This window comes from Apodemus sylvaticus, chromosome 23, assembly GCF_947179515.1.
Source record: "Apodemus sylvaticus chromosome 23, mApoSyl1.1, whole genome shotgun sequence".
NCBI classification, from domain to species: Eukaryota; Metazoa; Chordata; class Mammalia; order Rodentia; family Muridae; genus Apodemus; species Apodemus sylvaticus.
Window position 1 is genome coordinate 41,374,559 of NC_067494.1, and position 23,253 is coordinate 41,397,811.

The following is a 23,253-nucleotide window of genomic DNA, read 5'->3' on the forward strand; positions in this document are numbered from 1 at the left end:
TGTCTCGCTGGCGGGCCTCACTCAGGTGCCTGGGCAGCAGCTGAGACACTTGAGCACGTGCTGGGGGACCCTATGATGTGGGTGTGTCACTGTCCCTATCTCAGAGATGAAGCAGAGGTGTCTGGGAGTTAAGCGATTTGTTTCAAGTTGACAGCAGTAGAGCTGAGTGGGGACTCTGGCCGGCTGGTGTCACCGTCACATTTGGTTTTGTCACACATTGTCACGTCACAGTTTCTTCTCCGTCAGTTTCCACACACACACCACTGGGAAGGCCCATGCACCCACTTGCTGAGTTTTGCTGAATGAACAGGATGGAGGGAAAGAGCCGGCTGGAGATGAAGGCGTTACTGAATGTCCCTCTCAGAAGGTTGGTGTATAAAGAGGATAAATGAAATGGTTTCCACAGTGTGGGCTGGAATACCGGCCCTCTGGTAACAGCAGGTAGTCCAATCCTCCTTACCCTCAGATCTGGTCTCTAGGAAGGGAACCCCCAGAGAGCTTACGCCTCCTCCAGGGAGGCAATGGGTGAGATCAAAGGATTTCTCAGTGAGACTGTGCCAAGGGGGCCACGTGGGTCTGTGGAGTTGGTCTGCTTCCTGGGTAGAATGCTCCTCTTCTAGAACTTTCCTTTCAAGTTACTCCCTCTGCAATTTGTGATTCAGAACCATTTAGGAGATGTACATGCAGATCCCACGAACCCTGACAAGATCCTGGTTTGGGCTGGGTTTCGTTTGCACCAACAGTTTTCTGACTGTGATCTTGGATCGGAGCGGTTCCTGCGAAGCCAACTACATTTCCCGGAAGACACGAGATTTTTGTCTTTTCTGGTAACTCTCTTCTCTGCCATCTTTTCCTTCCCCCAACACTTAGAACTCCAGTCCCGCCCCACTCCCAAGCCCCTTCCACGTCTATACCTGCCTGTCTCAGGGCCCAGAGAACGTTGATCCTCTAACAGGAGTCTAACCTGGGCTAATTAATGCATAGGGGTAGCCAACCTCTAAAAGGTATTAATGGGAAGCCCTGAAGTTCCCTTGTCTCCTATTGGGCATGCGCACAAGCCCCATCCCCAGCACCTTCTCATAAGAATGTTTGTGAGGAGGGTTTGCTCACCTTGTTTCTCTAGTCAGCCTGGTAGGTCAGAATGAAGAAAAGACAAACGGGGAAGAGCCACGGAGACCACACCCACTGCGTGGTCAAGCTGAAGGCATCAATACTGACAATACTCTTCTCCCCTAAATGGTGGCTGAAGTCGGAACAAGGTTAAAAAGGTCACTCTTATGTGTTTATTGTGTTTTACTAATACTTTCCTGGCAGGACATATATTTTTATTTTGTCTTCTCCAATTTGGAGAGTAAGCACAAGCTAACTGGGTGGCTGGTGAGTAGCTACGGTGCCAGGAATGTTAAGCTCTGACCTTCTGGCTGTTGATGGGGCCCGGAATTGGAACATTGACTTGCCCATAGGGAATCCCACAAAGTGTGCGGAAGTTCAGGTGTTGTGCCGTTCAATCTTAGACCAACGCAGCCAAGTTATTTGCATTTTCACCTTTGCAATCTCCTAAATCGTTTAGCAAGTGCACATTGGAATGGTAAGGCAATCTGCTCTTACGTAAGGACGTTGACAAAATAGACTTGGGATGGTGACGATGTTGTAGCCTTACCGTTCATAGGGCGGGATCATCTGCATTCTAGGAAGTTATCACCAGGGAGTGGTCGTTCTTAACCAGAGGGCTCCGGCTCACTCATCATTACAAGGAAGCCGACACTCGCCAGACCATCACTTGGCTGCCATACTGCGTCCTGGTGGGGACAATCAACACAGTTTCTTTCCCAAATGGCTTTCTGTCTAGACCAGAGAAATTAACACCCAAGAAATCAGTCTAAGATGGGGGAGGTAAATAGCTCTGAAGTAAATTGCACACACCTCACATAATAACCAGGTGGAGGCATGCATTTATAATTCCATCACTGGGTTCTAGGATGTGGATACAGGAGGGGCCCAGGGTTTCAAAGACTAGCCAGTGTACTTGAAATACTTGATCCAAAGTCATCGTCTCAGAAACTGAGGCGGAGTTGCTTTTGTGGATGGCCCCAGAACCTGGAGTGTATAAACAGCATGAACTGAAGTTGGTGGGTTATAAAATGGAAAGAAAAATAAAAGAGGGCATAAAGGAGAATAGTAGATCTGGGAGGAGTTAAGGGGGGGGCGGATGAGTGTGAACAAATGCTTTGTATGAAAGAATTAATAAAAAAATAATTTAGAAGGTGGAGAGTAATAAAGGTACCCAAAGTTGATCTCTGGAGTCCACATGGCATGGACAGACAAGCATGCCTCTACACACACCTGCTCACATGCACACATACACACACACCTAATGACATACACACACACATAGACACACACACACACCTGATGACATACACATACTCACACACACACACACACACACACACACACACCTGATGACATATACACACACACTTGACATGCACACACACACAGTTGCTCATATGCACACACACATACCTGCTCACATGCAAACACCTCTATACACATATCTACACACACATACACAACCATTATAAAACAATTTTAAAATTGCCATATAAATTCTAAACACAATTTAAAATTAAACTAATTTGGGGATGCCTCAGTTAGGATTTTACCACCGTGAACAGACACTATAACCAAGACAACTTTTATAAGGACAACATTTAATTGGGGCTGGCTTACAGGTTCAGAGGTTCAGTTCATTATCACCAAGGTGGGAGCATGGCAGCATCCAGGCAGGCATGGTGCAGGAGGAGCTGAGAGTTCTGCATCTTCATCTGAAGGCTGCTAGAAGACTGGCTTCCAGACAGCTAGGATGAGGGTCTTAAAGCCCACGCCCTCAGTGACACACCTACTCCAACAAGGCCACACCTACTCCAACAGGGCCACACCTTCTAATAGTGCCACTCCCTGGGCTGAGCATATACCAACCATAATGGTATTTTACCAATTTTAAATTAATGAGGCAAAACTGCTGCTTCAAGGTGTTAATGTTTCTATGAAAACCAGACACACAACAAGTAGACATGTGGAACTTAGCACACGCTATCACAGAATTTGGAGAACCCTCCTGAGAGGATTCAGGCAGGGCTCTTGAAGTTTGTTTCTTTGTGTGAGAACACTAAACAAGCTGCTCTCCTCTGAAGGTGACTCTTTTCCCAGCACTGTTGAAGATATTACAAGTGAAGGAAAAACCCACCAGTTTCCACAAAACAGTCATGGGCAGAAAAGAGAAATGAAAACAACTTTAATGGTACCCAGGGTTGGCTTCTAACCAAATTATTTCAGGCCACCAAATGGTACATTCCCAAAGCAGACCAAATATATGTTCTCGGGCTCTCTAGCAATTAACCCCTGTGGTGGTTAATACTGCCAACTTGAGGGAGTCTAGAATCTCCATGGAGACATCCCTCTGGGCACATCTGTAAGGGAGTTTCTCAACTGGGTAAACTGAGGCAGGAAGACTCACCCTAAGGTAGACAATGCATTCTGTGGGCTGGGGGTTTTAGGCCGTGTGGAAAGGGAAAGAGGAGGGGAACACATGCATATTCATCTCTCTCTGCTTCCTGGTGGAGGGCGCCATGTCCTGTGGCTGGCCGCCTCTCACTCCAGCTGCTAGAGCAAACCCTTCCTTCCTTAAGTTGTATTTCTCAGGGATTTCCTCCCAGCAAGGGGGAAAGCAACAGATCCAGGCCTACTACCTAGTTTATAGCAAGCATTGTATCCATGTGGCAAAAACCGGGCGTCGCTTGAAGGTTCAGAGTTTCCGAGCAAAGCCAGCAGGTATTGTGGGAAGTAGCGGCCATGACCCCAAGGAGCTCAGCTCTCAGCAGTTTAGGCCTTTTCTGTTTGTACAGCCGATGAATATCTGCAAGGGAAAATTTAGAAGTTATATTTCTATGAAGGGCCAAAACAATGCCGGCCAAGTATGCAGGGCTGAGTTCGGGGAAAGATTTAGAACAGCCACTGGCATGGATAGACTCCGCGTCCCAAGGCAACACTCCAAAAATAGTCTTTCTCACAACTGGACATTTTTTTTTTTCCTTGATGTTTGGACAAGCACGTGATCATAATCTAGGCAAGTGACAAAGTGCAACGTGCCCGGCAAGGCATCGTCAGAGGACACGGAAAGAAATGTTTATTAAAATTCCAGAGCCCACCAGTCCTAGCTTGCTTTCTACTGCTGTAATAAAAAATACCGAACAAAAGCGGCGTAGGGGAAGATTTATTTCGGCTTACATGTCCCCATCACAGTCCATCATGGAGGGAAGCCTGGCCAGGAACTCAAGGCAGAAACCTGGAGGCAGGAGGTAAAGCAAGACAGACAGACGTGCTGTCATTGGCTTGTTCCCTCGCGCATGCGTAGCTCGCTCTCTTATATTGCCTGGCACCACCGTCCAGGGGCGGCATTGCCTATCGGGGGTTGTGCTCCTAGTATCAGTCAATCAATCATTGATCAAAACAATGCCCCACACACTTGTCTATAGGCCAGTCTGATGGAGGCACTTTCCTTCTCTCTCTCTCTCTCTTAATTTCTTTCTCTCTCTCTTTCTTTTTTAAAAATATTTTATGTACATTGGTGTTTTGCCTACATGTATGTTCGTATGAGGGTGTCAGGCACCCCCCCCCAACCCCCGGAACTGGAGTTACAGACAGTTGAGAGCTGCCACGTGGGTGCTAGGGATAGAACTTGGGTCCTCCGGAAAAGCAGCCAGTGCTCTTAATTGCTGAGCCATCTCTCCAGCCCCAGTGGACGGATTTTCTTAGGAGCTTCCCACCTTCTGGATGACTCTAGCTTGTGTCAAGTTGACAAAAACTAACCTGCATACTGCTCAATACTGTGGCTGGGGATGGTCACCCTGTTAGGACCCAGAGAAGGCAGTTCTTGCTCAGGAGGAAGTTTTATTCATTGGTCTCTGTAGAAGCAACACATCTGCTTGCTTTCCAATATTGATAATTTTATTTTAGCTGGGCGGTGTTGGCATACGCCTTTAATCCCAGCACTTGGGAGGCAGAGGCAGGCGGATTTCTGAGTTTGAGGCCAGCCTGGTCTACAGAGTGAATTCCAGGACAGCCATGGATACACAGAGAAACCCTGTCGCAAAACAAACAAACAAAAACAAAAACAAACAAACAAAAGATTATTTTATTTTTTTTTTAACATTTGCCAACACAGTACAAGAAAATGGCAAATGTATTTTTAAAATTTACATTTCCTTGGTGTTTATTTTACATGTTTTTATTGGTAGTGTGAATGTGTAATTTGTGTGTTTTTTTTTTTTTTTAATCAGTTGGCTGGAGATTTTCATTAAGCATGTTAATCCTTGCTGGCCTAGATACCCCCTAGTGGAAATACAAGGGAACTGCAGAATTCAGGACTAGCTTTGGAAAGTGCATGAGCTTCCTTGTGGTTGAAGTATCAGAATGAGGCTGGGGCAGTGGCTCAGCTGTTTAGAGCACTGGCTGGCTGCTTTTGCAAAGAACCAGGATTGATTCCTACCATAAACATGGGAGTTCACAACCATCTCTGATTCCAATTCCAGGGGGATCTGATGCCATCTTCTGGTTTTCAAAGGCATCGGGCATGTACACAGTTCTCAGTCACATGTAGGCAAAATAGCCATACACATAAAATAAAATTAAATAGAAATAAAATTTCATGACGCTATGATGCTGTAGACTGATATAGAGTCCTCTATTTACAATTAAGGTCTTTGTTTTGTTTGGTTTTATTTTGTTTGGAGGAGGTCTTGTGATATCCAAATTCCCGCTTCAGCTTCCTGAGTATAATTAATTTCTTAACCTATCCTTTCCCGCCAAAAATTTCTATCCGCTAACACGAGCTACTTGAAAACGCTTTGAGTGTAGGACAGCAGAGAGCGGAGGAAAACGGAAGTGACAGGCTTGTTACTTTAACATGTGACTTGAAGTTATGAAGGAAATAAATGTGAAACTTTATTCCTCTCAGAGTTTGCAAGGAAGGCATTTCATTTTGCTGTTCCACGAGGGCTCCAATACAGATTCGGACTTAGTGCCTCTGGTTCAGTAGCCAGTCACCTTCGTAGACCCCGGAGGCACATGTGACCTTTAAAAGGACAGGCTCAGCTATAAGAGTTCCTCGGGCTGGAGAGATGGCTCAGTGGTCAAGAGCACTGACTGCTCTTCTGGAGGTCCTGACTTAAAATCCCAGCAACCACACGGTGGCTCATAACCATCTGTGATGAGATCGGATGCCCTCTTCTGGTGTGTCTGAAGATTGCATGTTCATATACCTAAAGTAAATAAATAAATCTTTTTTTTTTTAATCAGAACCTGAAAACAGTTAAGATAACCATCAAAAATAAGCTGGATCAATCAAATTGATATGTGTTCATACAATATAAAACTACTCTGAAGTAAAAAGCACAGACTCAGATACATGCAGCAGCATAGATATCCATCTCATAGAGAACACTCTATCATATACTGGTAGAAATCTGATTATTATGCACTGGTTGTGTCAAACTGGCTAGGGAAGACAACATCCCATGTCTAGGTTGGGACACAGCCCACATGGGTATGTGAACTTATCGAGTTAGACCAAAGGGAACAACAACTGAGAGCTGTGATTTTCACTGGGTATAGTAAGCTTTGCCTCTATACAAATGTTTCTTAGTTCAAAGGACTCTTTTTTTTTTTTGCAAACGATTTATTTATTATATGTAAGTGCACTGTAGCTGTCTTCAGATACATCAGAAAAGGGCATTGGATCCCATTACAGATGGTTGTGAGCCACCATGTAGTTGCTGGGAATTGAACTCAGGACCTCCGGAAGAGCAGTTAATGCTCTTAAATGCTGAGCCATCCCTCCAGTCCAGTCCCCCCAGATTTTTATTTTTTTTTCAGAAATAAGATGGTTATGAAATTCTCATATGAGGATTTTGATGGATATACATTTTCTCTTTTCTTTGTAAAGATTTCTTGTGTGTGTGTGTGTGTGTGTGTGTGTGTGTGTGTGTGTGCAGTGCTCACAGAAGCCAGAAGAGGGCGCAGGATTCCCAGGAACTGGATGGAGCCTGCTGATGGCTGAGGTCAGCCTAGTGTGGACACTGGGAACAGAAGTTGGGAGAGCATCGAGTGCTCTCAACCTCTGAGCCATTTCTCCAACCCTAGCGTTTACTTTCTCATGGATAAATACCTAACAGTGGGAATCTGGCTCATAAGGTGCAGCATGTGTTTGCTTTGTAAAGAAATTCCTGCCCAGCTTGGTCAACCGGTTCTGCATTCCCAGCAGAGCCTCTAAAGTTCTGACTGTCCCCTCGGCATCAACATTTGGTCTGAGTTCTTTTGTTTGCCATCTTTTGTATACACATTTTAGCAGGTATGAGACAGTATCTCATTTGGGGTTTAATCTACATTCTTCTGATGATTAATGTTTTGAACACCTGTTCATGAGCTTACTAGCCATTTGTTTAACTTCTTTTATAAAATATCTGTTCATTGGGGCTGGGGGTATGTGTCAGCTGCTAAGACCATGTACTGATTTTCTGAGAACCTGGGTTTTGTTCCTCACAGGCACACCGTAACTCTAGCTGCAGGGGCTCTGACACCTTCTTCTGGCCTGTGCAGATCTCAGGCACACGTACGGTGCACAGACATACATGCAGGCAAAATGCTCATGCACATAAATACAAAGTTTAAACATTTAAATGTTTTGCCTGCACATACTTCTGTGCTCCAAATTTATGCAGTACCCGTGGAGGCCAGAAGAGGGTGTTGGATCCCTTAAGACTGGCATTACAGATGCTGGTGAGCTTCCATGTGGGTGGTTGAAATCAAACCAGGTCCTTGGGAAAAGCAGTCCCTAACCACTGAACTTTCACTCCATGCCCAAATAAATATTCTTTTTTTTTTTTAAAGATTTACTTATTTATTTTATGTATATATGAGTACACTGTCCCTGTCTTCAAACATACCAGAAGAAGGCATTGGATCCTCTTACAGATGGTTGTGAGCCACCATGTGGTTGCTGGGATTTGAACTCAGGACCTCTAGAAGAGCAGTCAGTGCTCTTAACCGCTGGGCCGTTTCTCCAGCCGCCTCCCCCTCTTTTTCTTTTTCTTTCGTTTTTTAAAGACACTTGTTCAAAGGACTGGAGATGTGGCTCTGCGGATGGAATACTTGCTTAGCATGCATGGGATTTGCATAAAACTGGGCATGGTGATGGGTGCCTGTAATAATGCAAACATTTATGAAGCAGAGGCAGGAGCATTGTAAGTTCATCATCGTTGTCGTTGTCGTCGTCGTCGTCGTCGTCGTCGGGGCTGGAGAGATGGCTCAGTGGTTAAGGACACATAATTGCTCTTCTAGAGGACCTGAGTTTGCTTGTCAGTATCTACACTGGGCATTGCACAACTCCAGCTCCAGGGTGATCCAACTCCTCTGGCCTATGATTAAGAATAAGAAAGATAAATCTTAAAAAACTGTTCAAGGTCAACCTCAGAGATGTGATGTGTTCGAAGTCAGGGTGGTCCTTTTAACTGGGATGGGCCAGGCCATGCTTCCTGATGCCTTATCCATTAATCCAATCATTTCCTCCTGCTTCAGACTGCCTAGCCCTGTTGTCAGGGCACCAGCCATTCCAAGGAACCCAGAGAGGCCTCCGTTTAGTTCGTCTACGCTTGGCCTGGCATTTTTATTTTGGATACAATGGTGCATTGCCTGGCGGCTGTAGCCATCTTTACTGGCCACGGGCAGTCTGTCGGAGGGGCATGGCATGGGGGCGTTCTCAGGGCCCTTAGCACAAATGCTGTCTTTACTTAGGACTGCCACCCATTCTGGGTCACTTGGTGCCCTACTTATTGCTTAGGAAAGGCTCTTCTATTGGGTGGGAAAAAAACCTCCTTTCAGACAGAGGATGTCAGGGAGTTCTCGGGGCTGGGCCACGTTTAGGCTGCAACTGCGGCATCCTTGATAAGCCCATCTTCCTAAACCAGTTCGTTTTCTCTTCTCGTACCTAAGAATCTTCCACCTGGTAGAGTGCTCTCACTAGATCACCCCACGTGGGCCTGTCTAGGTAGAAGGCCAAGCGCATGAGGGAGGTGGGTCAGTTCTCCTTCAGACTCCATGTCTAAGAAATGTGCTCTGAAAAAAGAAAATCCTCTCTTGGGACAGATCCAGCCAATCCCTGTATAGGGTTAGGGAAGACGATTGCTCCAGGCGGGTGGGATCAAACGGGCCTGGGAGAGTTTCATTCTCAGGGTTTTATCTTTGGCTTTTATCTGGTCACAGAGATCTGAAGACTCTGTTGCAGGAATGGAGGGCAGAGGGTGGGACGGTCCTGTCCCGACAGCCTGTCAATCAGAAAGATGGGGGGGGGGGGCTGGTTCTGTTCTGAGAGCCCGTCAGTCAGAACAGCGAGATACAGAACGGCTTAGCCAATTTCACTCTAGTCGAGTTTGGAAGATCGGATTTCTAGCATCCTTGAAGTGAATTCGGTTCCAAACTGTGGAGCAGGACAGCGTAACACTGGGCTGTCTAACATGTTCTGTGGGCCTGACCTGTTTTCTAGTTACCAGCTCTTCCAGCTCTCTGGATTCTCAAGGTCAGAAGGGAGCAGTGAGCTTTGGTGGAGCGCTTGAGGCTATCTTCCTGTGATCGACAACCAACACCTAGGACTGGGCAGAGTTGGTACCAGGTGAGGACACATTTGAGGGTATGACTGAAGTGCATGTCCTTCCCTAGCTCAGTGAGAGTCAAATCCCTTTACTCCCAGTCCCCACCCATCTACTAAGAGACTTTGGAACGACTTAAGATAGAAAGAGGGGATTTGAACCCAGGGAGCAGGGCTCCACTTCTGGGTTCTGTCACTCACCATGTACGGGCTCCATCACTCACTCGTTGCTACCATGAATCTGCCACCTGGATTCCTGTGTTAACGTGTGTGATAGTCAACGTCCATTGTTAACACGACTCACCTAGGAGGCAGGCCTCTTGGCATGCCGGTCAGGGATTCTCTCTTGGGTTGAGTGGGTTTGGAAGCCTCTGGGCAGCGCCATTCATACCATGGGTCAGGGATCCGGATTGAATGTGAAGATGGAAGCCAGCTGAGTGGTCGAGTTTGTTGCCCTCCGACTTCTGACTGCTGATGGAAAGTGACCCAAACTCCTGTCTTCCTAACTTCTTCACCATGACAGATTGAACCCTTGAACCGTGAGCCTAAACCCTTTAAGTTACTTTCGTATTATCTTTTCTCTTCCCTTGCTCCTGTGAGCCCCTCAAGGTCTTTTTCATTTGTGTTGTCTGACAGGAGGAACAGGCATGTTTAGGGAACTCTGAAAGGTATGACTTATCTCTCGGGAGCACAGTCTAGAACTTCTATGGAAGGAAAGTTGGGGGCCACGGACTTCTCTTCCCGAGGCTCAGTTGGCCCTGTTCCTGCTCTTTCTATACCTCCTTCCCCCTCAGATCTTCCCACCTCTGAAGAAAATGATTCCTCGCAAAGACAAACCAAGCACAGAAATAGCCGTCCTATTTGTGGCTTAAATGCAGGCAGCTTTATTTTTACAGTAAGTTGCTGTATTTTCTCTAAGCATAAATCATTATCTACCACAAATGAAACCCCAGCCCCATCTGTGATAGTTCCTGTTTTGTTGGCGGTGCCAATTAGTCACAAAACAATCGGCACCTTCCCCCACCCACTCACTTGGTGGGAGGGGAGCCATCCCTTGTAACAGCCCCCTCCCCTGGAGACCAGCTGACCTCTTAGCTTCCTGGGAGCACTGCTCTGCAGTCACCTGGTGACTGGTATCAACTTCCAATCTGGGTGACTAGCCCTCTGCCAGAGTGGCCAGGATAAGAGATAGGAAAAAGCGAATCGGTGTGCTCCTCTCTTCTGTTGACTTGAACAATGAATGGCGTTGGAGTCTTCTCTCTAGTTGGTCAAGTCTGCTCAGGGCTCCACTAACCCGCTGGGGTCAACTGTTCGCCAAATCAGGACTGTCTCAGCTCTAAGGAGCAGCAAATGTGGATAGAAGAGCAGAGAAGATCCTTCTCTTCCATCCTTCCTTCCTCTTCTCCCCTCCCCCATGCCACGCCAGGGGACCTCTAGGCCAACCCCTTTCTTGGCTCTCATTAGATCCTACTGGCTCCTTTCACGAATCCCTCCCCACGGTGTGTCCTTCCTTTTCTACCTTGTAGTTTGTCCTTAGTGGGGTTTGTTTTCTCCCTGACTCTGCTCCTCCAGGAGGCAGGTCTTCCCTTCTGTTGGGACATGGAAATCAGGTAACGGAGAAGTTTTTTCGACATCTGGCCAGAGCTCACTGGTTCTGTTGACTTACCCTCTGTCTGTCTGTGCCTGCTGCTGGGACCAGCTGTGCTCTGAAGGTCTTTGGGGTAGACCTCTGTCTTGTGGTCCCCACCCTCTCACCCCTGTTGCCACCCACCCCCCAACCCCAGAGAGCCTTGGACTTCCTGCAGGGCAATTGTGCTCCTGCCCTACAGACCTGCTTTGGAAAGAGTTTGAGTTTTCATCTGTTTTCCGGTGGGTTGGAATCACCTTTCCTCCCCTTTGATTTGACTGGTTCCAGGGTCATTGCTGCTTCCCTGTGGTAACTGGAAGAAGCCCTCTGAAAAGAAAAGGTGTGGACCGGACTGGAGGGTGGCTCTTCGCTGTGGGTGTGGCTACCTGCGGTTCTTCACTGTGGGCGTGGCTCCTTGAGATCCAGGTGATCTAGAATTCTCTTGCTTGGTTTTATTTTGAGTTCTTGGAGAAAAGTGGGCAGAGGTCAGGGGGAAAGATGTTAATGCTGTGTTTCCGAGTTCCTGTGTGAGAACTTGTACCTAACAATTCCTGGGAAGGAATTTGCCTGTGTACTGCCCGGGGCAGACAAAGCTCCTCTACCACAGACCCCTCTATCCTGGCTTCCTTTCCTCTCCATTACCTCAGCCCAACTTTCTACACTGCACTAACCTGTTCTCGATGTACTCCAAGGACTTGTAAGAGGGAAAGCATACTGAATTATTGATCCAGGTGCCTTCTACTATGCAGATTCAGACATTCATGTCCCTTTTAATCCCCACACCTTTTTGAGGCAATATTAAAAATCCATTTTACAGTGAAGAACACTGAGTCTTCAAGAGCTCAAAGCAGGTCACATGCTTCCTTCTGAGCCTAGCTAGGAATAGGAATGGTCCTATGTATTCTGTCCTCTGCGACATCATATCTCAGGAGCACTATTCTCCTTAGCCCAGGCTGGCCCTTGTCTTGGAGGGTGACAAGTCACTTTGTACTACCCCCAGCCTATTCCCACCGTGGATCAGGGTACAGATTTTCACTTGTGTGTCAGCGGATGATGCCATTTGAAGTTCCGCTTCTGCTGATAAGCGTGGGACCATCTGCCTCGCGCAGCTCAAATATTTCAGCAGTGGGAGAGCAGCTCTGACTTCAGAGACTCGTCTGCAGCCATTCTGGGAGATGCTGGGACCGGGGACCTGGGGGCCTGGCCCGGTACGGATGCCACAGGATTCAAAGGAGCCATCCCCTTGCTGTCACCTCTGACCCTTCCTGAGCAAAGGACACCAGTGAGTCTGCACTCCATTGTGTGGAGTTGTTCAGATGCTCTTGACAAACGCAGTAAGATCGCTCCCATTCCGAGAGCTGTCGCCCCGGTAGCGATTTCTATGCCGATTGCTTTTTGTGGAGTCATATTTGCTGTCAGTGTGTGTTGGCAAAAACTTCTGTCTCCCCCCTGCCTTCGTTTGGGAAAATTTGCGTTTCTGCTGGGGGGAAATATTCCCAGACATGCTTTCCAGTGTTTGGGTTGAAACTTCTGCCATAGCTTCGTCGTCTCGACTTATGACTGGGAAGGTATGGAAGAATCACAGGGCTGGTTCACAGATTGGATGGTGGACGTGGATGCTTTCAAGGTTGCTTCAGGAGTAAGAGAGGAACTGGGCTATAACAGTATTCGATTCCTGCACTGAAACTGCTTGACAGAGCTACCGGGCATGGCTAGAGACAAGCTGGGCAGGTTTCTCTCTGCTTGCCTTAGCAATAAAGTTTGTGAAGCCCTGTCCAGCCCAGTGGTGGCAGAGTGTGTACTAAGCAGGCTTTGGCGTATCTTAGTGGTATTTCCAAGCCAGGGTGGGTGGGGTGATCGGGCAAGGGGGGTACCGGCTGTTGACACATTCCTGTGTCTGACAATAAGGTGATCACAAGCCGGCCTCTGGAGTAGGGAGGCTCGGCACGGTGGACAGTTGAAGAACTTAAGGGTTCTGGTGTGGGGCTGTCCTACGGTTTGAAGGGCATTCAGCCACTAGATGTAGGAGCGTATTCAACTGAGCTGAATTCTAAATGGCCAGGCATGCCAAATGCCCTGAAGGAGACATAACTACCCCCCACTCTGGAAAACAGGGCACTAAGTCCATCCTCCTGCAAACTCAGCAGGGGGACCTGTCCCTGCCTCTCTGCCCGGGTGGCTGTGGTGTGAGGGTGATGTGCTTAACTCCGGACAGCTGTTCTGTCCCACACATGTCCTTCTGTGGTCCTCCTTGCTGTGGAAGGGCTGTCTCACAAATGACTTTCTATTTGTGCAGGTTAATGTATACACACACCACACACACACACACACTAACAGGAGCAGGTTTCAGATACACACCCCTCCAACCCCTAGTTTATTGTCATCTCTCTTATTATTATTTTATTATTTTATTTCTGCCTCTATCCTTTCTTTCCCTCCCCCTCCCCCCACATCTCCTGTCCCTCTCTTAGAAGATGCGTTTCAGAATGGGAGTCTGGAGCTCAGGAAAGACTGTTTACATGAGCAGGAAGGCAGAGAGGGGCCCCCTGCTTCTGAGTCTCTAGAGAAGGCACATAAAGGTGTGACGTTTGTTATTTTAAAAAGTTAAAAATGTATTATCATTCTCTCTCTCTGTGTGTGTGTGTGTGTGTGCCCCTGCACATGTGCAGGAGGTCAGGGGAGAGCCTCATGGAGTCAAATCTCTCCTTCCACCTTTAGTGGGTTCTGGGACTTGAACTCACGTCCTTAGACTTGCATACAAGCACCTTCTGTCCGCACTCACTCTCCCCGAATCTGCTATCAGCTCCACTGTGCAAGTGCTCCTCACCTATTCAGGGGAGAGGTGAGTGTAAGCCCCGGGAGGAGCTGTCAGGGGCCTGGCTCTGCAAGCTCCCATCTTTCCACCGTCCGGGAACCCACCATGTTTGTTTCCCCTGCTTGCTGATTCATCCTCTCAGCCTGACATTTCCACAAGGCTCCTATTGGCAAAGAACTCTCCAATCTCTAGATTTTTCAGTTTCTAGTTTTTCTCCTATCTCAGCCTCCCAGAAATACGTTTAAAAAAAATGCCAGTTGTGTGAAGGAGCCAAGGTTGAGAGGGGCCAGGCGTCTTGGCTTAGGGCTTGCATCTGTGATCAGCTGGCTTGAACGCTAAGCTCCTGGGGCAGCCAGCTTTAGACACACTCAGCCGAGACCTCTGCACTGTGATGGGGCATGATGAGGCCTCTTTTGCAGTCTCTGACACATCTACTGAGAAAACAATGACCATTCTCAGACATAAGGTTAGACCACATTCTAGATCCTTGACACTCTGGAATCAGAGCTCCTCCAGGGACTTCAGCCACATCTAAGTAGATTCCAGTCTCCTTGGGAAAGGAAAGGAAGAGGCTCGGACTTGACAAATGGCATGGAAATAATAAGACACTGGCTGTCCTTTACTCTACCTTCAGCAAAACACAGAAGGCAATCGGGGGCGTCATGCCTGGGTTCTGTCACAAGACAAGGAGCATGACCTTTGCAAGACCTCAGCATCCCGAAGGCTGTGTCTTCGTCAGTGCTTTGAGCTTGGACAGGTGAGGTCACACTTAGAAGAAGCACCATGGAACCTGCTCCGAATCCGGCTGCTGTGGCTTAGCCAACCGCAACAGTTCAAGACAGGTCTGAGGCTGGAGAGACGGCTCAGCACTGTTCTTGCGGAAGATCTAGTTCCAGTTCATAGCCCACACTGGGCAGCTCACAACCATCTGTAACTCCAGCTCCAGGGGGTCTAATGGCCTCTTCTGGCCTACGTGGGCACTGCACTCAGGTACACCACACACACACACATACACACACACACACACACACACACACACACACAAACACACACAAACACATCATTAAAAATAAGAAATGAAAATATTATTATTATTATTATTATTATTTTAGAATTTCATGTGTGAGCACTGTGTTTACACCATTCTGGCTTTCTTGTACTTCCGCCTACTCTCCTGTTCCCCCACTCCCTCTCACATTCATGGGCCTCTTATTCTTTAAGTATGATTGTTACATAGATACTCACATATACATATACATTTATAAATACAACCTTCTGAACCCCTTTAGCGTTGTCATATTCCTATGTGTTTAAGACTGGGCACTTGGGGTTGGATAGTGATCCAAGGACTCCTTCCCGGAGAAGGTGGGGCTTCTCTTTCTCATTAATAACCTGTAGCTTCTCATCTAGGGGTGAGGTCTTGCAATCCTTCCCCCATCTTTCTTGGCATGGAAACTGGTATTGTCATTTTTCAAGTCTTATTAGGCAGCTATATTTTTGAGATTTCACAGGTACAGCTTCCCTGGCCTATATAGAAAAAGGTAGGTATCTTGACACAGATGTCCTGGGCCTCTGGGTCTCACAATCTTCCTGTGCCCTCTTCTTTGATGTTTCTGCGACTTAGTGGTAGGGGCTGAAAAGTAGAATCTTTTTTTTTTTTTTAAAGATTTATTTTAAAAAGATTTATTTATTTACTATGTATTCAGTGTTCTGCCTGCATGTATGCCTAAACACCAGGAGAGGGCACCAGATAGATATCATTACAGATGGTTATGAGCCACCATGTGGTTTCTGGGAATTGAATGCAGGACCTCTGTTTTTTTTTAAATTGGGGTGTCTGTGTCCCAGAAAAAGAAACAGTTCAACAGGGGATGCATAATATTAAAGAGATACCTAATGCCAGAAGGAAAAAAAAAAGATCCCAGATTGTAAGATCAGATTTGTGACAGTTTAAGAACATAATGTAACCTCTATTGATTTTGAAGAAAATAAAACAAACCAACCTCTCACACCCATGTGTAAATGTGCAACTGCCTATCTTTGTTTTAATTCCTACAGGTGGGTGGGTTGTGCGAAGCATTGCCTTTCCGCCACTTCTCAAGGTGGGTGGTGTCTGCCTGAGCAGGGAAGGCAGCCCAGCAGGGAGGGGATGGAGGAATGGGGCCCTGGCAGAGGATGTCTGCAGCACGCAGCACACAGGGCGGGATGGCGGCTGTGTGGGAGGTAGAGGCGCCGAGGAGCCCCTGCTAGATGAGAAAAGTATTCCAAAGCAGGGCACAGCGGCAGTGTGGGCTGCTTGGTCACAGAGGGGGGCTTCTTAGCAGGTTGTTTACACACATATGAATGGCAGGAGCCAGGTCCTTTACTGTCATAGAAGGAGATTATAAGCATGGAGATGTTGGTAAAGACATATGTGTTTGTGTATGCTCGCACACATTTTATGAATCTGATTGAAAGTGTCTGGATGTGATTGTGAATTTGAGCATATTTGTATTTTACCTTTATTTCATTTTATTTTGGTTTTTTTGAGACAGGGTTTCTCTGCATAGCCCTGGCTATCCTGGAACTCACTCTGTAGACCAGGCTGGCCTCGAACTCAGATATCCACCTGCCTCTGCCTCCCAAGTGCAGGGACTAAAGCTGTGTGCCACCACTGCCAGGCTATATTTGTATTTTAAATAATGATGAGAAATTGGAAGCAATTGGTAGGTTCAAGGTTAGAGGATTAGCAGAAAATAACCATATTTTAGAGATTATCCTGATAAGAAGAATATAATATGCTATCAAGTGAGAAAATGTATGATAACAACCCTTACCTAGACTGATTTCAGTTTAAAACAAAACAAAACAAAACAAAACAAAACAAAACAAAACAAAACATGTTTGAGCTATTGGAAGAAAGATGTAAGGGACTATTCCAATGGTTTAATAAGGTTAATTTTGATTCTTCTGGCTTGCTGGACCCTGCATAAGTGGCGAGTCCTTCCAATCTCTCTAGCTTCCATTTGTCTGGGAAGTGAAAGAAAGGCTCAGCTAAACCAATGCTTTCCTCTCTGTTGAGTGGGAAACAGGCTCGGCTGTTGGCTGGCAGTCAGGAGACCCGGCTAACTCTCTGATTACGATCTCTGAGCATTTTCAGGCACCACTGTGTAGCTGCCCAGGGACCGGCAGCTGCTGGGGGGGGGGCAGGGGGGCGCCCCTGTGAGGTTGTGCCTTTTCTTCCCTGTTAGATGACAGCTTCGGATGGCTTCCCTCCCCAGCTCTCATAGTTAGGCAGCCAAGAAGGGGTCTTCGGATGTCAAAGCCTTAATGTGTGCACTCTGATGCTCCAGTAAACTCATTCTCCCTAGGAGGTGCTTCCATGAGGAACAGGGAGGAGGGAACGCAGCTCTGTGATGCTGTCCGAGCCACTGACTAAGGATGCCACCAGCTGCCTCAGGCCTCTAGCCCTCTGTCCCCGGCTGAGGTTTCCACCACTGTGTTCTCCACCAAGACCCGATAGGATGAGCTGTCCTTCTCCTCGGACTGCCACTGCCAGCCAGGTAAACACGCAGTCTGCAACTCCAGTTACTCTATAACGAGATGATTTGCATGTCTGGACAAAGAACCCGCTGTCCCAGAGCTGGGTCTACCTGGAGGCAGGAAGTGGTTCCAGACCAGTCTTCCTGCCAGGGAATGAGGCCCCTATTGGGGGAGCTCGTTTGTGGGCTGTTGGGAAAGTGTCGGCTGTGGCTGGAGAAAATTCCAAGCTACGCTGTTTTGTCAGTGAGCCTTCCCTTTAGTTCCGCACGGTCAAATACCCCAGCTGCTCACAGCAGATGTGCAACAGATAAGACAGCTAGGAGCTTTGAGGAAGACAGGGATTGGACAGATGGGCACACAGGGCAGCCGGTTCCCAGGCCTGCTGAACTGCTACGGGACAGTTGGAAATTCCTCTTGACTGAGCAACATTTGGGATGTGACTTTTTTTTTTTTAAAGCAGTGTGTTCATTTCATTAAAATCTCACTCTAACAAAACAACGAAGGGATTATATTCATGGTTGTTTTTTATGATAATTAGTTTTTGTAATTTAACTATTTGCATTCCAACCCCATGATCAAAATCAGCCTAACTATACAGTTCTTGAGTTTTACCCTAACTCTGAGAAAACAGTGTTCCCTCCTTAGGATGCCCTGGGCAGAAAGGAGTGCTGTTTCTCTGTGGAAAAGCAGAGTTCCATCTGCCTCTGCCTCCCAAGTGCTGGGATTAAATGTGTGTGCACCACCGTGCCCGGCTGGCCAAAAACCAATCTTTTTGTAGTACTGGGATTGAGACGGGATGTTACTTATTACATAGTCCTGGCTAGCCTGGAGCTCACTGTGTAGACCAGGCTGGCCTTGACTTTGTAATGATCTTCCTGATTCAGTTCTGACTGTGAGGATTACAGATATAATCTATCATGTCCAGCTGGTAGGGAAATTCTGTACCTCCTGCCTTTATGTATGTTCCACAGTGTTCTTTTTTCTTAAAATGCCTTTCCCCCCTTATTCAGCAAACGAACTCCTACTGACCCTTCAAAACCCAGTGATATAAGGTCTCCCTTAAAACTATATAAAGCTATACCCGGCTGTGTGTTTGCCTGGTTTTTGGCAAGTTCTCCTTCAATTCACTCACAGAATTGAATTAGATCCAGTTCTTTCTCCCCAGAAAAACTACGCCGTGGTTCTTGTTTTTAACACTCTGTACAACGACTTAAAATTAAATCTTGAAAGAATGGAGAAAGCCTGTCACCACGAATTGAAATCTCTAACTATAGAATTGAATAAGGTTGGTTTGATTTTTTTTAAAAAAAGACATGCGATTGGGCCTAAAGTGTTCAAACAGTTTTCTCATCTCTTTCTGCGAATTTAGTTAGAAGCTTTTTTGGGAAAGGGAGAAAAGTTGAACGGAAATTTAAAAAAAAAAAACTGGATCATGAAGTGAAAGTGTGGGACTCATCTTTTCAGAGTAAGGAGAAACAGGCTGTGAATTTAGGGCTTGGGAGCAAGGAGAGGGGAGGGAGGCAGGCACAGTGGTGGGGATCCCTTGTACCCCATCATTACAAACAAATAGGAGAGCCCTCTTCCTCAGGCAAGAAGCCAAGTGCCGATTGCCTTCGAGGTCCAGAGGGACTTGGGTACTCGAGCCTCGTCTGAGACAGCAGGATGGCCCTGTCACCTTCCCTAACAACACAGCTTAGGTTTGGTTTCACACATTCCCAGCATTTGGTTTGGGTTTGCCCCTAAGAACTTGGGCAACCCATCTTTGTATGTGAAATTTCATTTTGTGAGCGTTTGAAGTCCGAGGTGTCCTACAGCACACTGGGCACCTGCTCCACACAGGAAGTGTGGCTCGTCTGCTAAGAGTATATCATCTCCTGCAGGGTGGTCCCCCAGTCCTGTTGAGCACTGGAGAGATGGCCCACCTGCTAAGGTGGACACTACGTATGGGAGATACATCCTTTTGCTTTCATTTTTAATTTCATATCAGATATATGAGGAAATGTTACTTTGAACCCATTGGGTTAAGTAAAATAGATCATCAGAATAAATTTCTCTGGTTTATTTTTACTTTGCTTTATTTTATTTTATGCATACAAGTACATTGTAGCTGTCTTCAGACACACCAGAAGAGGGCATCGGATCCCATTACTGATGGTTGTGAGCCACCATGTGGTTGCTGGAATTTGAACTCAGGACCTCTGGAAGAGCAGTCAGTGCTCTTAACCACTGAGCCATCTCTCTAGCCCTATTTTTACTTTTTTTTTAAAAAAAAATTTATTTAATTTTATTTGGGGGAGTGTTTTGCCTGTATGTATGTATGTATGTATGTGCACCACCTGTATGCCTGTGCCTGCAGAGGTCAGAAGATGGCATCAGATCCCCCATTTGGATGCTTGTAAACCACTGGGTAGATGCTGGGAATTGAACCTGGGTCTTCTGTAAGAGCAATATGTTTTTAACCACAGAGCCATCTCTCTAGCCCCTGTTTATTCATATTATCTTGTGTGTATGGGTGATTTGTTTACTGTTTTGCCATTATGTGTGTTTGTGTACCATATGCCAGGTGTCCTTGGAAGTCAGAATAGGGTGTTGGATCCCTTGAGACTAGAGCTGTTGATTAAGAGCGCCCATGGGGGTGCTGGGTATAGAACCTGGGTCCTCTGCAAGAGCAGGATGGGTTCTTAACCACTGAGCCATCTCTCCAGGATCTAAACTTTCTAGCCATAATGTCAGGGTTATGAGCCCTAGCTCTCTCTTCTATTTTATTTTATTTATTTCTCTCTGTGTGTATTCATAGGCACGCAGGTACACATGTATGTGGATGGGCATATATGTGGAGATCAGAAGGTCAATTTTGAGTGTTGTTCCTCTGGTGCTTTGCTTTTTTTTTTTTAAGATTTATTTATTTATTAGATGTAAGTACACTGTAGCTGATTATCAGACACATCAGAAGAGGGCATCTGATCTCATTACAGATGGTTGTGAGCCACCATGTGGTTGCTGGGATTTGAACTCAGGACCTCTGGAAGAACAGTCAGTGCTCTTAACCACCGAGCCATCTCGCCAGCCCCCATTTTTTTTTTTAAGTAGGATCACTTATTGACCTGGAACTTGCCACTTAGGCTAGTCTGGCTGGCCAGAAAACTCTAAGGATTTCTCCATCTCTGTCTTCCCAGTGCTGAGATTACAGATGTGTGCCATCACATCCAGCTTTTTAAAATACATGGTTTTTATGTGTATAATGTTTTATCTGCATGTGCATGTAGGCACCACATGTATACAGTGTCCACAGAAGCCAGAAAAGGATGCCATATGTACCAGAACTGGAATTACAGATTATGAGCCTCTATATGGCTACTGGGAACTGAACGCAGGTCCTCTGCAAGAAAAGCAAGCTGCTCTTAACCACCCAACCATCTCTCCAGGCCCCACACCTAGGTTTTTTTTTTTTGTTGTTGTTGTTATTTATTTGTTTTCTTTTAAAATGTGGGTTTGGGGGATCCAATTCAGTTTCTTTTCTTTCGACAGGGTTTCTCTGTGTAGCCCTGGCTGTCCTGAAACTTACTCTGTAGACCAGGCTGGCCTTGAACTCAGACATCCACCTGCTTCTGCCTCCCAAGTGTTGGGATTAAAGGCGTGCACCACCATTGCCTGGCTCCAACTCAGTTTCTTTCTTTCAATCTCTCTCTCTCTCTCTCTCTCTCTCTCTCTCTCTCTCTCTCTCTCTCTCTCTTTAGATTTGTTTTTTTTGAGACAGGGTTTTTCTGTATAGCCCTGGCTGTCCTGGAACTCACTCTGTAGACCAGGCTGGCCTCGACCTCAGAAATCCACCTGCCTCTGCCTCCCAGAGTGCTGGGATTACAGGTGTGCGCCACCTCTGCCCGGTTTACCAACTCAGTTTCTTGTGTTTACAAAGACCATACTTTCCAAACTGAACCAACGCCCCCACCCCCCAACTGTCTCTTCTATTTCAATTCTTGAAAATTTCATACATGTTGTTTGTTTGGCTCATCTACAGAAAATGACCTGAAGTGGCCCAGCGCAAGAACTCCTCATGGACCAGACAAATATGACGTCCCTTGCTGAAGAGAAAGCCATGAATACCTCCAGCAGAAATGCCCTGGGGAGCTCACACCCACCCATTCCCATAGTGCATTGGGTCATCATGAGCATCTCCCCTCTGGGCTTTGTGGAGAACGGGATCCTCCTGTGGTTCCTCTGCTTCCGGATGAGGAGAAATCCCTTCACGGTCTACATCACCCACCTGTCCATTGCTGACATCTCTTTTCTCTTTTGTATTTTCATTCTGTCCATCGACTATGCCTTAGACTATGAACTCTCTTCTGGCCATTACTATACAATCGTGACGTTATCGGTGACTTTCCTATTTGGCTACAACACAGGCCTCTATCTGCTGACAGCCATCAGCGTGGAGAGGTGCCTATCGGTCCTCTACCCCATCTGGTACAGATGTCACCGCCCCAAGCACCAGTCGGCATTTGTCTGTGCCCTCCTGTGGGCACTTTCGTGCTTGGTGACCACCATGGAGTACGTCATGTGCATCGACAGTGGGGAAGAGAGTCACTCTCGGAGTGACTGCCGGGCGGTCATCATCTTCATAGCCATCCTCAGTTTCTTGGTCTTCACTCCACTCATGTTAGTGTCCAGCACCATCTTGGTGGTGAAGATACGCAAGAACACGTGGGCCTCCCATTCTTCAAAGCTGTACATAGTCATCATGGTCACCATTATCATATTCCTCATCTTCGCCATGCCCATGCGGGTCCTCTACCTGCTGTACTATGAGTACTGGTCAGCCTTTGGGAACCTGCATAACATCTCCTTGCTTTTCTCCACCATCAACAGCAGTGCCAACCCTTTCATCTACTTTTTTGTGGGCAGTAGTAAGAAGAAGCGCTTCAGGGAGTCCTTAAAAGTGGTCCTGACCAGGGCTTTCAAAGATGAGATGCAACCCAGACGCCAGGCGGGCAATGGAAACACTGTATCCATTGAGACCGTGGTCTGAGGACAGCAGGGGGAATTGTGGATAGAAAATGGTGGAATGTGGGTGGCTTTCAATTTGTGCTTGGAATGTAATTTAAGTCCATTTAAATCTCCTAAATATGATACAGAGGGAAGCATTCTACATGCATGGGGGTCTAATCCATGATGAACTTGTATTGTTACCTAGTATCTTCTGGAAATGCTTCCCATACACGACGGGACTTGGTCTTTTCTATCCTTATCAAAGACTCACTCTTCTCTTAGCTGCCTGGTAGTGATCAACAGTGAACTATAAAAACTGCTCTAGCAGGAACTATCCCAAATGTGACCCGGAGAACCTGGGGAGGCCATGCAATGACTGCAGTGTGCTCTTATGTGACCTCACACAAGGGGCTTTGGGGGAGCCTGGTTTCCTCCCTTAGTGGAAATAGTGACAGTCTGTACTGCGCAGGTTATTGTCCAGTGAGGTAGGCAAAGCACCCAGCTCATTGTCAAAGTTCAATAAATACCCACCTCTCCTCACCCTTTAACTAGAGTGCAAAGTACTTATACAAATATCACCTTGTGTTTGTAAATGTTGAA

The 23,253-nt window shown here is 46.7% G+C and overlaps 1 protein-coding gene across 3 annotated transcripts; it reads left to right on the plus strand.

The window, feature by feature from the left end:
- The first annotated feature begins 272 nt into the window (after nt 1-272).
- Nucleotides 273-23,253, plus strand: Mas1 (MAS1 proto-oncogene, G protein-coupled receptor). Of its 3 annotated transcripts, XM_052169704.1 has the most exons (3): nt 273-367; nt 17,496-17,687; nt 21,686-23,253. In XM_052169704.1, the coding sequence occupies exon 3, from the start codon at nt 21,722-21,724 to the stop codon at nt 22,691-22,693; it is 972 nt and encodes a 323-aa protein (XP_052025664.1). In that variant the 5' UTR covers nt 273-367; nt 17,496-17,687; nt 21,686-21,721; the 3' UTR covers nt 22,694-23,253. The 3 variants fall into 3 exon arrangements, 2 of the variants coding, with proteins under 2 accessions (XP_052025664.1, XP_052025665.1); XR_007975253.1 differs by lacking the exons at nt 17,496-17,687; nt 21,686-23,253 and adding an exon at nt 744-848; XM_052169705.1 differs by lacking the exon at nt 273-367 and having other exon boundaries at nt 17,400-17,687.

What these genes read in the sequence shown, in the direction of transcription:
- Mas1 (XM_052169704.1), top strand. Translation starts at nt 21,722, where the DNA reads ATGGACCAGACAAATATGACGTCCCTTGCTGAAGAGAAAGCCATGAAT.